General features: G+C 41.5%; 1 protein-coding gene across 1 annotated transcript; it reads left to right on the forward strand.

Moving 5' to 3' along the window:
• Positions 1 to 250: 250 nt before the first annotated feature.
• LOC143295958 (2-oxoisovalerate dehydrogenase subunit alpha, mitochondrial-like) lies at positions 251 to 15318 on the forward strand. Its single transcript, XM_076607666.1, has 9 exons — positions 251 to 402; positions 2632 to 2811; positions 4045 to 4240; positions 6768 to 6929; positions 8608 to 8752; positions 10546 to 10607; positions 12245 to 12386; positions 13378 to 13549; positions 14929 to 15318. Exons 1-9 carry the CDS (start codon positions 307 to 309, stop codon positions 15103 to 15105), a joined length of 1332 nt encoding a protein of 443 aa, XP_076463781.1. The 5' UTR covers positions 251 to 306; the 3' UTR covers positions 15106 to 15318.
• The last annotated feature ends 1755 nt before the right edge of the window (positions 15319 to 17073 follow it).

Consider the following 17073-nt stretch of genomic DNA (forward strand, 5'->3'; position numbering starts at 1 on the left):
AAACGTCATTTCCTCTCGAGTTTTTCTTCGAGTCAATCACGAAATCACGAAATTTCCAGCATACATAAAATTTCTTGTGAGCAAACACAAGCATTGTCTGTTTGATAAAAGTGGTTGAAATTGTTGCACTGTTTCTAAACTTTACTGGTTAAAAAAATCGTATAATAGCTCCGATTTTTTTTCTTCTGAGTTGTCATGTATTTGGAGCACAAATAATGATGACGAAATAAGCAAGTGTGTGCAGCTTTGCCCTTCTGCTTTGGAGAGCAACGGGGTTGGTGGCAGTGTTGTTTACAAGTCTGCAAAATGCTGAGCATAGCACGACTTGCTTCACGGTTGTCTCTGTCAGGTGTGGCAGAGCGGGTTGCCAGAACTGCGGCAGTTTGCTTTCATCAATCGAGTGTAAGTAGCATTTGATCGAAAGTAAAGCAGTTAATAGTTTATGCGGAGTTCTGCGACTGCAAGTGACCTCCGCGCATTTTAAGACACCCCCCTACCCCATCCCTCCAGGCTTCCTTTCTGTTCTGCAGTATCTGATGGAAGGATTCAATGGCATCCTTTTCTCGTGTCTTTCTTTTTTGAAGCTAATAAGGAACGTTTATGGTTATGTAGCATTTAAAAAATACGTTGCATTTTCAGCTGTCAGTGACACAATGGTACATGTGTACAGTGCTGATGAATGAGCTTGTTTTGTGTTACTTTGGGATATTGCCATTATCTTATCAAATACAGTTATTGGTGTAAAAAATACGAACAGCTACTGAGTTATCAGGAGCCATGGTTAACACACACACACACACACACACACACACACACACACACACACACACACACACACAACCACAAAAAGCAAGCATATGCACACATACTTGTGTATTTTGTATCATGTAATGTATGGTTCAACTGCAACTAAATTTGTTTAATTTACGCATTTTACCTGGGGGTTCAGTTTAAATATAAGTTATCAATAGTAGTGCAGTAGTGGTGTGCTTCTATTGTAAAATTTTCCACGTGTGTGCTCATTCATGATTGTCCAAATTCAACTCAGAGATACAATGAATGTCGAAATTGACCTCACTGGCACAGATGTGTACATTTGTCTGTGCACACAAACACAGCACACAGTTTCATAATTGTTTTCTCGTTTATTATTTGTTTGAATTTCTTTTGGTTTTATTCAGTTCTTGAGAACAGACCAAATAGTAAATACTTTGATTTTTTTGTTTGTTTGTTGTTGTTGTTTTTTTTTTGGGGGGGGGTTGTTTGTTTGTTTTTGTTTTGTCTTTGTTTTTTTGTGGGTTTTGGGGTTTTTTTTTTTGGTTTTTTTGTTTTTTTTGTCCTTTGCATTGAAGATTATATTTTCTATTGAAGCATCACCATCAGTAGTTCAACACTTGCATACAAGTGAATGTGGGAGTTGCACCCCACAAATGAAGAAGAACTGTTACATAAGCTAAAATAAGTGCCATCTACTAATTCCCCCCTAGAATCAACTGGATGACTGCTCAAAATTCTCCTTAAAAACTATGAAGGAACTGTGCAGAAGCTTTACAGCTTGTTTTATCCCTGTTCTGTAACTACTACACTACTATGTGATGTTCCTTCACAGACCCCACTTCCCCTTCCTTCCCCCACAACAGAATATGCCTGAGAGATACTGCTTTTTATTATTTTATCATCGCCACTTAAAACCTAGCCATCAGCGGACAGTCATATCACTACATTCATTTAGCAGTGATCCCAGTCTCCACAGGAGGAGAAAAAAACAACAACAAAAAACAAAAACAAACAACAGTTTATTAACTTCTCAAAGCTGCTACTCTGCTGATGAAAATGTTTTTGTTTGTTTGTTTTTCTGTACATTACATGAATGAAATTAGTTCTTTGTATGTAATCTGTTGGTGGCATCCTTTCCCCCCAGAACCATATTAATTAATATATATTATTATGTATTTTCTGTGATTTATTTGTAATCCTTTGAGTGGTCATTGCTATTTCTGTGCACATAGCAGTCACAGTCAGAGTGATAAACTAAAGGCAAAGTGGTGGTGAGTTATCTCTTCAGCTTCAGGTGGGCCATTTGACTTTAGTTTATGTGCACCGTGACTCAGGCTAACACAGCGTGCCAGCTGGGTGTTGTGTTTAATCAGTTTTACCACTGTGACTACAAGTCATATAGCAATGAGAGTGCCATTCATTATTCAGAATGTAAGCAGGTGCAAGTTGAGCCAGAACATCTGTGTTGGGCTGAAATATGTGTACTGTTTGTTTCTGTCCATAAAAGTTGTATATCTATCTATCCATCTGTCTGTCTATCTATTTATCTGTCTGTCTGTCTATCTATGTGTCTATATGAGTGTTTGTATTTGTATTTCTTTCTTTAGATTAACCTCTTTTCACAATAGTGTTTTGTAATATTAGATGCGAAAAAGTTTATTTACTCGTTAGTTGGTGTGCGTGTATATGTGTGTGCCTCTGTACATATTTTAAAGATATACCCATAATTTGGGGTGTCATTCTCCTCCCTGGTGAACTCTGGATCAAAAGTGTAATGCCTGATGTATTGTGCCACGATGCTCCATGTTCTTTAATAGAAGAATTGTGTATCACTCATTCACTGTGTGTTACCAGGCCCTCAGGTCAACCGGTGATGGCACAGTGCGGTTTGAAGACAAGCCAGAATTTCCCGGCTCTCGCTCTTGCTATGTCCACAAACTGGAGTTCATTGAGCCAGAGGCTCAGGAAGGCATCCCAGTGTACAGAGTGCTCAACAGGGAGGGCAAGATTGTTGACCCCACACAGGACCCAAAGGTATGGAGTACACCATGGCATACCACGTTTCTTCATGTATTGAACAGAGATCAAACGACTGATGATAAACGCCAAGTATTTATTACAAAGGCATATACATTCAAAGACACATACACGCATACACTCAAACATACACTCACACATTCTCTTTCTCTCTCTTTTTCCTTCCCTCCTCCCTCTTTCCATCCCTCACTCCTCTCTCTCTCTCTCTCTCTCTCTCTCTCTCTCTGAACTCACTGTGACAACAGTCAATGCATTCTTTACTGTATGGTCAGATAGACAAAGAAACAATGACAAACATGCACCATGACTTGACTGTACACATGCATGCGTGTGCACACACACACATGCACTCTCTCACTCACACTGTCTTCTTCTATCTCTCTGACAACAATCTATGCATTATGCACTAAACAATCAGCTGGACAGAGAAACACTGCAAGATGTGTCATGACAAGACACTGTACACACATGCGTGTGCACACACACACACACACACACACACACACACACACACACACACCCCTACCTTTCTCTCTCCCTCTCTTTCTTTCTCACTGACATAATCAACGCATTGTGCACTGTACATTCAGCTGTACAAGAGAGACGGTGACCAAGATGTACCACGACATGACACTGCACACACATGTGCATGCATGCACATTCTCTCACTCACCCTCTCCCTCCATCTCTTAGTCTCACCCTCTCTTTCTTTCTCTCTGACAATAATCAACACATTATGCACTGTACATTCAGCTGGAGATAGAGACGGTGACAAATATGTACCATGACACGACACTGCACTCACATGTGCGAGCATGCTCACACACTCACTCACCTCTCCCCCCCCCCTCCCCTCTCTCTTTTTCTCTCTGACAATAACTCATTCTGCACTGTACATAAGAGACAGTGACCATGATGTACCATGACATGACAGTGCACACACATGTGTGTGCGTTCACACACACTCACTCTCCTCTCTCTCTCTTTCTTTCTCTCTGACAATTACACATTCTGCACAGTACATGCAGCTGGACAGAGAGACAGTGACCAAGATGTACCATGACATGACAGTGCACACACATGCGTGTACATTCATACACAAACACACACACACACACACACACACACACACACACACACACACACACACACACACTCTCTTCGTCCCTCTCTTACCCTCTCATTCTTTCTCTCTGACAATAATCAACGCATTCGTCACTGTACCTTCAGCTGGACAGAGAGACGGTGACCAAGATGTACCACGACATGACTCTGCTGAACACCATGGACCGTGTGCTGTACGAGTCACAGCGCCAAGGGAGGATCTCTTTCTACATGACCAACTACGGGGAGGAGGGCACACACATGGGGTCTGCCGCTGCCCTTGACCCAGAGGACCTGGTCTTCGGCCAGTACAGAGAAGCTGGTGAGCTCATAGTAACCTCAGTTTAGATAACCCTCCACTTCCATGCATGGGATGAGTCTTGTCAAGGTCTTCAGTGTCAGCGGATTCATTGGGGACTGCCGTTGGAGGGACGTGGTGGTGGTCTCCACTCTGGGGGAGACGCTCACTCAGTCTGGCTCCATGACTAAGCCATTATTGTCATCAGTAGGGGGCATAGCAGGTGGTGTCCATAGTATGTTATCAGAACAGGCACTGCCGAACACCACCAAAATCTCAGCTGCAGTGCAGGGTCTCCCCTGGTGTGTGGCCTCCTAGCGACCTAACATCAATGGTTCCCTGTGGACCGCCAGCACTGGGACTGCAACAGATGAACCCAGGTGTTGCTGTGTATGGGGGACTCAGAATGAGTGGCATGGGAGTGATACCACTGAAATGGTGCAGATGATCATGATGGGGCAGCAAAAAAAAAAAAAAAGAAAGAAAAAAAGAACCTGGTGAGGTACGGAGGAATGGCCAAGTAGTAACGCGTCCACCTAGGAAGCAAGAGAATCTGAGTGCACTGGATCGACTGAATCCCACACTTGTCAGTATTTTTCTCCCCCTCCACTGTGTCAGGAGTGGCGGTGTGGACATAAGTCATTCAGATGGGTTGAGATAGAGAGGTCCCATGTGTGAATATGTGAAATATGTACTCAGTGCACAGAGTAGAAATCATGGCAAGAAAAGGGTTTTGGGGGCAAAATTCTGTAGAAAAAATCCGCTTGATAGGAAAAAATCAATAAATTTGCAGGCAACCCCGCGCACCCCCCCACCCCCCTTCCCCCCCAAATATGTGGTGATATATTGTAGTGACACGCTCGCCCTGGGGAGATAAGCCAGAATTTCACACAGAGAAATCTGTTGTGACAAAGAATAATACAATACAGTATTACTTTTTTGTCACAACAGATGGCTGTGTTTGAAATCGGGGCTGCTCCCCAGGTCAGAGCCCTTCGCTACAGTGCAGTGCCAACTGTTCATTTTTTTAACTTTTTTTCTGTCTGCAAGTTTCTGTTTTATGATCAAAATTGATTTTTCTACAGAACTTTGCCAGGCACAACCCCTTTTGTTGTCGTTGGTTCTTTTACATGCTCAAAGTGTGTGTTGTACATGGGACATCAGTTTATTATCTCTCTTCAGAATGACTAGGCCCAGACCACCACTTAAGGTCTGGTAGAGGAGGGAGTGGGGGTCGAAATGCCCATGAACAATCTCTTCCTAGTCAGGAGATTTACCATGAGGCCACTGCTTTACCAACTGATATCTTATGGCTGGGGTTTCCCTGCATGTAAGATTTTGTCATTTTCTGTGTGAATTTGATGTTAAACAACATGTATTGAGGTGATGTACGTACATTATTGGCAGTGATGGAAGACAGTTTTTCTTGCATTTCTGTTTTATATCTGTGACATTGTCTAGTGGGGGACATAGAGAGAGGGAGTGGTCATGGTCATGAGTGGTTCATTATACGCGTAATTTGTCACTTGTCCTAATGATGTAAAGTGCCCTGAGCTCTTAGAGAGAAAGGCCACAACACAAATGTACATTATTATTGTTGCGGTTCTTTGTGCTTTTCTCTACGGCTTCAGTTTTAGTGGGTTGACTTTTATGTTTACTGCAGTTACGGCCTTGTTGCGGAGTCAGACTGATTTAATTTCCTCCCCCCTGGTCCACTTCTCTGAGGGGAGAGACCTTACAATTGATGGTGTTCCTTGTTGCACTTTTGGGCAGTGGTTTTCTGTTGAGGCGTGGACACTGACAGCCAAAACTGAAAGGAAGATCCAGGCCTTCGAGAACAAACGCCTGAGGAAGCTCCTTCAAATTCCCTGGATCGAGCACAGGACCAATGAATATGTACAGAGCAGAATTAAGAACCTTGCTGGACCTCAGGAACCTCTCCTTTCAACTGTGAAGAGACGCAAGCTGATATGGTTTGGGCACAACACTTGACACATCAGTCTGTACAAAACAGTCATGCAAGGCACCATCGAGGGCGGGAGAAGAAGAGGAAGACAGAGGAAGAACTGGCATGAGAACATCAAACAATGGACTGGACTCCACACACGTGAGCTGCTGCCAGTGGCTGCTGACAGAGACAGATGGAGAAGGGAGGTTGCGTCTGTGGTCCTCAGGTTTCCCCCAACGACTACTTTGTAGTTATGGGCTTGAGGTGAGGTGAGGTTTCTGTTGAGACTCACAAGGACGGTAGAGTGGGATTGCCATTGTGTAGTGGCTAAAAACAGCTTTCAAACTTCCATGCACAGGTCTGCTGTAGGAATCTTACCTGATACTTGTTACCATTTTGTAAAGTAATTTATTGTTCATTTTGAGAGTAAAATTTCTTTTACCTCACTTTTTCTGCATGAGCGGTGAAGTAGCATAGTGCAGGACATTAATCAGACCCCTGCCAGAGTCTGCACCAGTGGGTCACAGGTCAGTATGTTTGATTCAATGTAATTTTAGGAGGGAAAAAATCCTTGTAACTTCTCACACACATGTTTGTTTGCAGGAGTACTCATGTGGCGGGGCTTCACCCTGGACCAGTTCATGAACCAGTGCTACGGCAACGCTAAAGACCTGGGCAAGGGGAGACAAATGCCAGTGCACTATGGTTCCAGGGACCTCAACTTCGTCACCATCTCCTCCCCGCTCGCCACACAGATGCCACAAGGTGAGTGAGTGAAGACGTGGTGTGCTGCGAAGGTGACAGGAGACGACAGGGCAAGTTATGCTGCAGATTTGAACAGCGAGATGACATGATTCATGTTGATAATGTGGATGCATTAATTCTGCAAATGTAAACTTCAATCAGACACATAAGAATATAGTGTGTCATCAACATCAGATGCAAATCTTTGGTATAAGCAGTAAATGTGTGTGTGTGTGTGTATATATATATATATATATATATATATATATATATATGTGTGTGTGTGTGTGTGTGTGTGTGTGTAGATATATGTAGATATATATATGTATATATATATATCTTAATCACTTTTATGGAGTCCGTTCGCAGATTGATAAAAATGGCATCAATGGCACCACTAACCTGAGTGTGGGGCAACAAACCCCTAGAGGTCACCAGAGGAGGTGGTGGAGGTCTGGAGTCGACCGGAGGGAGCGGAGGAAGTGGAGGAGGTGGCGGGTTGGTGTTGTTGAGAGGGCCAGAAGTAGAGGGCCCAAAGTGTCCACGAATCAATTGCAATCGTGCCTTAATTTTAGCCCGATTGCCCAATCGAGCCATATAATTATGTGACCTGGTTGAAGACATAATTTGACAAAAAACAAGAACACCAGAGAATCGACAGACAGACAGAAAATACGAAAAAAAACTTAGCCATATGAAGAGCACAGGAACAGGAGTCAAGATGGCTGCCGGAAAAAGAGGGCGCTTGTCAGGGGAGCAAAGAGGAGGTTACCTACTTCCGGGAGGTTATCGGCCGTAGCTACTTTCATTTTCTCCGCATAGGCGGATAGTAGTTTGCACAGGACAGGAATGTCAGACCCCTGCCGGAGTCTGCATTAGTGGGTCACGGTAAGCATGTTACTTAAACGTAATTTTAGGAAGAAAATTTCCTTTATCAGGAATAGAGGAATCTGGAGTATGCGAATCAGGGAAACAGGCAAAATAGGATGACACCGAAAATAACTGAACATCACTTAGTTTGTGTGAACAGTGAGAACGTCTGCACCACACGCATGTTTTCAGTGGCTAGTGTGAACGTTCCATGTAGTCCTGTCATTTGTTGTATTAGTATTGTGACATTTTGAAATGGAACACCTGTTTAAACCAGTATTGTGACATTTTGAAATGGAACACCTGTTTAAACCAGTATTGTGACATTTTGAAATGGAACACCTGTTTAAACCAGTATTGTGACATTTTGAAATGGAACACCTGTTTAAACCAGTATTGTGACATTTTGAAATGGAACGCCTGTTTAAACCAGTATTGTGACATTTTGAAATGGAACACCTGTTTAAACCAGTATTGTGACATTTGGAAATGGAACACCTGTTTAAACCAGTATTGTGACATTTGGAAATGGAACACCTGTTTAAACCAGTATTGTGACATTTGGAAATGGAACACCTGTTTAAACCAGTATTGTGACATTTTGAAATGGAACACCTGTTTAAACCAGTATTGTGACATTTTGAAATGGAACGCCTGTTTAAACCAGTATTGTGACATTTTGAAATGGAACGCCTGTTTAAACCAGTATTGTGACATTTTGAAATGGAACGCTTGTTTAAACCAGTATTGTGACATTCTGAAATGGAACGCCTGTTTAAACCAGTATTGTGACATTCTGAAATGGAACACCTGTTTAAACCAATCACAGCGGCCGGAGCAGCGTATGCCTTCAAGCTGCAGCAGAAGAACCGCATTGTCATCTGTTACTTCGGGGAGGGGGCTGCCTCCGAGGGGGATGCTCACGCAGCTCTCAACTTTGCAGCTGTGCTGGACTGCCCCATCATCTTCTTCTGGTATGCCGAAAAACATTGCATCATAGAGCATCCTAGTTTTGTTTGTCCACTCTACTGTCCCATCATCTTTTTCTGGTATGTGAAAACTCCTTAAAGCATAGAGTGTCTTTGTTTTGTTTGTCCACTCTACTGTCCCTTCTTCTTCTTCTGGTATGTGAACAATCCTCAAAGCATAGAGTGTCTTTGTTTTGTTTGTCCACTCTACTGTCCCATCATCTTTTTCTGGTATGTGAAAACTCCTTAAAGCATAGAGTGTCTTTGTTTTGTTTGTCCACTCTACGGTCCCATTATCTTTTTCTGGTATGTGAAAACTCCTTAAAGCATAGAGTGTCTTTGTTTTGTTTGTCCACTCTACTGTTCCATCATCTTCTTCTGGTATGTGAAAACTCCTTAAAGCATAGAGTGTCTTTGTTTTGTTTCTACTGTCCCATCATCTTTTTCTGGTATGTGAAAACTCCTTAAAGATAGAGTGTCTTTGTTTTGTTTGTCCACTCTACGGTCCCATCTTCTTCTTCTGGTATGTGAAAAATCCTTAAAGCATAGAGTGTCTGTGTTTTGTTTGTCCACTCTACTATCCCATTATCTTTTTCTGGTATGTGAAAACTCCTTAAAGCATAGAGTGTCTTTGTTTTGTTTGTCCACTCTACTGTCCCATCATCTTTTTCTGGTATGTGAAAAATCCTTAAAACATAGAGTGTCTTTGTTTTGTTTCTACTATCCCATTATTTTTTTTTTTTATAGTTGCCAATAAAACAAGACATCGAGCGTCTTAGTATCTTAGTATTCTGGATATATACTCGACTGTTCCATTATTTTTTTTCTGGTATGTGAAAATGAATCAAAGCATGGAGCATCATAGTTTTGCTTGTCCACTCAACTGCCTCGTTATCTTTTTCTAGGATGTGACAAATCCTTAAAGCATAGAGTGTCTTAGTTTTTGCCTGTCTGCTTTACTGTCCCATCATCTTTTTCTGCTATGCCAAAAAACCATTAAAGCATAGAGCACCTTAGTTTTCTTTGTCTGTTTTATTGTCCTGTTAGTGTCAGATTTAAAAGAAAGAAAAAAAGAATCTAGATTGTGCTGAGAAAGAAAAAAATTGGCTACAACCTTTTAAAGGGTTAGATTTGTTCTTTTTGATAGTCTTCAGTGTCTTTTTTTTTCAGACAGTGATATCCTTTTAGTGTTCAGATGTTTACTGAAATATATCCTGTATGACAAAACACTGCTGATTGTGTGAGACAGGTGAATATTGTATGGGTATTTTGGGGTGTTTTTTTGTTGTTGTTGTTGTTTGTTTTTGTGTTTTTGTTTTTTAACTTTAGTTTTATATTATCAGAAGAAAGAAAAAGAACAGCCATCCTGCATTCACAATTACAAGCCCATTTCATGACCCTGTTTAATTAATTCGAAACAGTGCACCAGAATTCAAAGCAATGAACCTATCAATGCATTTACTCTAAAAAAAATAAAAAAAGTATGAAACTAAGAAAAAAATAACCTGTGTTGGAAGTCACAGATATTGGCACCTGTTCGTTTTCACAGTTTGTGTTGTATCCCCACCCCCCACCCCACCAAAAAAGAAGAAGAAAAAAGACCATTTTGTTTCCATTTCCAGTCTGCTGCCTGTTGCATGTGTGTGTGTAGTTAGACTCAATGGATTTTATTCCTCCTCCCCTGCTCTTCTCTCTATTTAATGTTTTGTATGTTAAGCATGCACTTTTTTGAAAAGAAATTCTAGTATTTTGTCATTGTTGTTGTTGTTTTTTAAAGTGTTTTTCACCAATGCTTGCAGCCGTAACAACGGTTACGCTATTTCAACGCCCACCAAAGACCAGTACAGAGGTGATGGCATCGGTAAGTAATTTTCTGTATTCACAGCTTTTGTGTGTATGTGACTTTTTTTGTTGACTCACTTGTGTAAACAAAGTGAATCTATGTTTTAACCCGGTGTTCGGTTGTCTGTGTGTGTCCGTGTGTCTGTGTGTCCGTGGTAAACTTTAACATTGACATTTTCTCTGCAGATACTTTGTCAGTTTACACCAAATTAGGCATAAAAATAGGAAAAATTCAGTTCTTTCCAGTCATCTTGTTTAAAACAATATTGCACCTCAGGGATGGGCACAAAAAAATAAAAAAATGAAGTCTAATTATATGCAAACTGCATTTACTGTTATATTTATATTTTTTGTATTTTCTAAACTTGGCACTTTGATCTGATATTCTGACCCAACAACAAGAGCAGTCATTGTTATCATTTTTTGTTCAAACAGGAACTTCTTTTGTTAAGCATGGAAGTTTTATTTATTTTGCAAACTTTTTGGTGCAGATAGTAAAAAAGGGAAATTACTCTGTAATTAATGCTAGGGGACTTAATTTGCTTTAAACTGATCTTTCTCATCTTAAACATTACATTTTGAAATTATACTCAACCATAAAAAACTTGGATTTTTTTTTTTTTAAGTGTATCACAAGTGAGTCTTGAAGGCCTTGCCTCTCTTGTTTATACATGTTCTTGAGTGTTTGTGTTTTGTGAATGTGTGTCCAGCTTGCTGTGTATATTACTTGGGTAAGTTATATGTATTCCACTGATGGCAATCAGTGATATATTTTTTCTTCTTTGTAACATGCTTTGAAACAAACCTGACTGATAGATAACATGTGTGAAAAATCCATCATCAGTCCACCAGGAACTTGCTCCAGGACAAACTGGATCCTCAGATCCGCAGTTCAATACTTCAACCATTCAGCTGTTGCACACATCTGAGCTGCTTGATAGCTTATTGAATAAAACTTATCACGCTGTAGACCTAAAGCGTTTGATGGTTTTGATAGAATCTTCAAAAAGTTGTGGGTATGTGCTTTTTGAAAATTAAGTGATTGAAATTCATCTTGCTAATCCAGTCACAGCTGGCATTGATTACAAGTGTGCTGTGACATGGACTAAGGCATTAGAAAGTCAGCACACAAATTTGCTTTTGCCCATGGTTTTCCGATGGTGATGGGGCTTGAGATCAGTAAAGTCACACCTAGCTCTTGGCAAAAGTAAGGATAAATAACTTGTGTTTTGGGGGGGTTTACATGTATATGGAACATAGCAGCTACTAACTGGCAAAAGTAACCATAAATAAATAGTATGTTGGGTTTTTATGTGGAGTATTGCACATAGTAGTTGACAAAAGCAATACCTAGTAACTGGCAAAAGTAGCCAAAATTAACTAGTATTTGTGGGGTTTTACATGGAGTATAGCACCTACTAACTGGCAATAGTAAATGTAAATAATTAGTATTTTGGGGGTTTCGTATGGAGTATTGCATCTAGTACTGGTAAAAGTAGCTGTAAGTAACTAGCACATGGGGTTTCTGAATGGAGTGTTGCACCTAGTGAATGACAAAAACAGCCAAAAGTGAGTAGTATTTGTGGGTTTTTACATGGAGTACTAATTGTGTTGTTGCACTCTGTATAACTCTGCTTTTGCTTTGCTTTTTCCCAGCTGCTCGAGGTCTAGGGTATGGCGTGTCCACAGTCCGAGTGGACGGCAATGACCCGTTTGCTGTGTACAATGCCACCAAAGCCGCTCGCCAGATCTGTCTGTCACAGAACCGACCCATTCTCATTGAGGCCATGACTTACAGGTTTGTGTTTCTGCATGTGTTAGCACGCTTGTCAAGGTGGTTGAACATGCTGTTTGCTGCTTCCGACATTTTGAACAAAAGGCTCATAGAATTAGTTCTTTCTTGTGCTACTGTGTCGAGGTATATAATGTTTGAGAGCAGAGCATGTTGCAGAAGGGGAAAGTGGCTTACATATTTTGATATTTATTGTTTCCTGACATTTCTGTCAACATTCTGGATGGCAGAAGAAAGCACTCAATTTTTTTCTGTCGTCAGCTTTTGTCAGTAACTGATGCGGCATTCTTCTGCTTTTGACCTGCCTGCCTTGCATTGTTTCTCTGCGTCTGTTGTGATCCTCGTTAGATGTGTGACTTGACCTGTGATCCTTGATGGATATCAGTTCTTGAAATGTATTTCCTGTTGGTTGATGGTATGTTCATGATGGTGTGTTCGTGTGTATTTCAGAAGAATATGTCTCACAAACTTCAGATACACGTATCCATTGATTACATTTTATTACAGTTATCACAAGCTACCTGTTGAAGTAGGCGAAAGAGCAGGTGAAGACAGAGAAAACAGAACTGGGAATGAAATATGGGAACAATTGATTATGGATTTCATTTTCTTGAAAATGTCCGAAAAATAATGTCATTTGAAATAGACTGATGCCAAGTAAATAACAGTCATCTTAATCAATGTTCAGTTGATGCAGTTTTGTGTTGGGAAGAAAATGCAATGTAAGTACATATATAAAAGTGGAGAAATGTGTGTGTCTTGTCCTTTCATCTAGATGGTGAAGTTTGACATTTCCTTCTTGAATTGTCATTATTTATTTTTGGTGTATTTTCATGCCTGTTTTGACATTGTTGGACTTACGTTGTGATTCGGTGTGTGCGTATTGTTATTGTATTCACTGTTCGCAAAAAGGATGAAAGTTCTTTCAAATCTTTGAATCGCATCGTTTGATGGTCTGTCCATGGGTGTGGGTGTGTGTGCATGTGTATGATTTCAGAATCGGACACCACAGCACATCGGACGACAGCTCTGCCTACAGGTCCATGGACGAGGTGAGCTACTGGGACCAGCAGGACAACCCCATCTCACGCCTGCGCCACTACATGGTGAACACCGGCTGGTGGGACGAGGAGGCGGAGAAAAAATGGATGCTGGACGCCAGGAAAAGGGTGAGTGATGGTTTCCCTCCATTGGAGGCTTGTGTGTTGGTGTGTCTTTGTGTGTTATATACACATGTTGGCGTGCCTTTGTATGTTATATATGCCTGTTGGTGTGTCGTCATGTGTTATATACACATGTTGGCGTGCTTTAGTGTGTTATATATGCCTGTTGGTGTGTCTTTGTGTGTTAATACAACACATGTGTTGGTGTGTGTTTGTGTGTTGTATACATGTGTTGGTGTGTCTTTGTGTGTTTTGTACATGTGTTGGTGTGTCTTTGTGTGTTATATACATGTGTTGGTGTGTCTTTGTGTGTTATATACATGTGTTGGTGTGTCTTTGTGTGTTATATACATATGTTGGTGCGTCTTTGTGTGTTATATACACGTGTTGGTGTGTCTTTGTGTGTTATATACATGTGTTGGTGTGTCTTTGTGTGTTATATACATGTGTTGGTGTGTCTTTGTGTGTTATATACACATGTTGGTGTGTCTTCTTGTGTGTTGAGTTCGTTTACTCCTGTTTTAGGTTGGTGATAACCCTTTGCAAGAGCACAGGTGTTCAGCGCTTAACTTTTAGTTCATCGCAGTAGCGAACTTCACCCCGCGTTCAACTCCGGAAGGAAAGGCACCGATTAAAAATAACACGCAGCAGCCGGGGTGGTTAGAACTGTGGCCTGGAAGAGATAGCAGCACAAAGTGCTATGGGTGCTCTTCCATGTCACGCCTCTAGCTGTTACCAGCTGTAGGGAGGGAGAAAGACCAGCAGAGTGGTGTGTGCTGTGCCGAGTGATGGCAGCGGCCAGAGAGAGAAAACAACCCATCATCTTTAACATCTGATAACACGTTGCTTGTGAAGTCTGTGTTTCAACGACTCCCTGTTGCAGGTGATGTAGTCTGTTTCAACGACTCCCTGTTGCAGGTGATGTAGTCTGTTTCAACGACTCCCTGTTGCAGGTGATGAAGTCTGTTTCAACAACTCCTTGTTGCAGGTGATGAAGTCTGTTTCAACGACTCCCTGTTGCAGGTGATGAAGTCTGTTTCAACGACTCCCTGTTGCAGGTGATGAAATCTGTTCCAACGACTCCTTGTTGCAGGTGATGAAGTCTGTTTCAACGACTCCCTGTTGCAGGTGATGAAGTCTGTGTTTCAACGACTCCCTGTTGCAGGTGATGAAGTCTGTTTCAACGACTCCCTGTTGCAGGTGATGAAGTCTGTGTTTCAACGACTCCCTGTTGCAGGTGATGAAGTCTGTGTTCCAACGACTCCCTGTTGCAGGTGATTAAATCTGTGTTTCAACGACTCCCTGTTGCAGGTGATGAAGTCTGTGTTTCAACGACTCCCTGTTGCAGGTGATGAAGTCTGTGTTTCAACGACTCCCTGTTGCAGGTGATGAAGGCCTTTGCGGAGGCAGAGCCCCGGAAGCGGCCCAGCCCCGAGGAGATGTTCACGGACGTGTACCAGGAAATGCCGCCCCACCTTCAGCAGCAGTTGCAGGAGATGAAGGAGCATGTCATGCAGCACAAGGAGCACTACCCCCTGGAGCAGTATGAACCCATGAAGTGAGAGAGGTAGGGACTGCTGGACCACCGCCACCACCACCCGGCCCTCAGTCTGCTTCCCCCTGTGCCAAGGGTTCAGTCGTGTCTCATGCCTTCTGCACTGTGTTGTACTCGGATGTTTGAAACGTCTTTGAGTCCTGCATGTTGTACTCGGATGTTTGAAACGTCTTTGAGTCCTGCATGTTGTACTCAGATGTTTGAAACGTCTTTGAGTCCTGCATGTGTACGCGGGATGTTTGAAACGTCTTTGATTCCTGCATTGTTGTACTCAGATTTTTGCAAACGTCTTTGAGACCTGCAAGTTGTACTCAGATGTTTGAAACTTCCTTGAGTCCCCAGCATGTTGTACTCAAATTTAAACGTCTTTTGAGTCCGCATGTTGTACGCGGAAGTTTGAAACGTCTTTGAGTCCCTGCATGTTGTACCTCCAGATGTGTGAAACGCTTTGAGTCCAGCAAGTTTGTACGCGGATGTTTGAAACGTCTTTGAGTCCTGCATGTTGTACTCAGATGTTTGAAACGTCTTTGAGTCCTGCATGTTGTACTCAGATGTTTGAAACGTCTTTGAGTCCAGCATGTTGTACTCAGATGTTTGAAACGTCTTTGAGTCCAGCATGTTGTACGCGGATGTTTGAAACGTCTTTGAGTCCTGCATGTTGTACTCAGATGTTTGAAACGTCTTTGAGTCCTGCATGTTGTACTCAGATGTTTGAAACGTCTTTGAGTCCTGCATGTTGTACTCAGATGTTTGAAACGTCTTTGAGTCCTGCATGTTGTACTCAGATGTTTGAAACGTCTTTGAGTCCTGCATGTTGTACTCAGATGTTTGAAACGTCTATGTCCCAGATGTTGTACTCAGATGTTTGAAATGTCTCGAGTCCTGCACTGCATCAAAATGTGTGTGGAATTCATACAGGATGTCCTTTTAAACAGATTCAGTGTTTTAGTGTCAGCTGATGGAGACAGTACTGCTGCTGATGTCTCAGATCTACAGAAAAAAATGATAATGATAATAAAGTATTAATGATAATTACGAGAAAAAATAATGCAGATTGACCTTTACACTTCCCAGGTAGGGAGCTCGTGGCATTTTCATAAAAAAAAGTTATACATATGTAAATGATTTACATACATGCATCAAGTACACCATATGTGAACAAGTATTTGTACACACACAAACATGCCAACGAACAAACCAGCACATGCACACAGACACACACACACAGACACACACACACACAATCAACAGAAGCACAAGAAGCACAGCAGTCAATAAGATGGAGACTCAATGAACATAGGCAGATATAGGTACATATGTATACTGAGAGTGAATCATTCCATTCACTCACTCACATTCACATACTTCATACATTTTTCTCTTCTTTTTTTTTCTTTTCTTTTTTCAGCTTTCTACATTGTGCAGTTTTCATAAACGAAATGAGCTAACACGCTCAGGTGTACACCGAGACAAGCATACAGCCGAACACATGCAGATAAACAGTTCTAGCAAAGATCTGTTCTCTTTTCTGTATATACAGTACAGATCATTTTCCTGTTATTGCCTAGTCAGGCTGCATGGTAATAGTATTTTTATTGGTTATTGTCAATCAGTGGGATTAGTGGACTCTTAGCGGAGGCTGCACCTGTCTCGTTGCCAGTCACAGCAAAAGACCGGTGCTTGAAAGATCTTTTACGTTTGGTTTGGTTTCCATAATTTACACAGCAGTATTTCTTCATCATTTTTTTGTATTTAAGAACGCAGCACGCAAGATAGTCAAAAACATGAAATGGAAGCAGATCAGTCTTGGCGTATCTTTGGCTTAGGGAGAGACCAATCATTGCATTGTTGCTCAAGAAACAATCGTTTTGTGCATGTGTTGTGACCAATGGAGTAAACAGGTGCAGAGTAGCATTTGATATTGTTGTACTGAAAATGCTCAGTTTTTCTTTCCTTTCTTGTTTCTGTTCATTCG

The sequence above is a fragment of the Babylonia areolata genome, chromosome 21 (assembly GCF_041734735.1).
Source record: "Babylonia areolata isolate BAREFJ2019XMU chromosome 21, ASM4173473v1, whole genome shotgun sequence".
Taxonomy (NCBI): Eukaryota; Metazoa; Mollusca; class Gastropoda; order Neogastropoda; family Buccinidae; genus Babylonia; species Babylonia areolata.

Excerpts from the sequence above, each read along its gene's own strand:
- LOC143295958 (XM_076607666.1), top strand. The coding sequence starts at position 307 with ATGCTGAGCATAGCACGACTTGCTTCACGGTTGTCTCTGTCAGGTGTG. Across the intron at positions 6,930-8,607 it reads CGCCACACAGATGCCACAAG|CGGCCGGAGCAGCGTATGCC; the intron begins GTGAGTGAGTGA and ends AACCAATCACAG. Across the intron at positions 8,753-10,545 it reads TGCCCCATCATCTTCTTCTG|CCGTAACAACGGTTACGCTA; the intron begins GTATGCCGAAAA and ends CAATGCTTGCAG.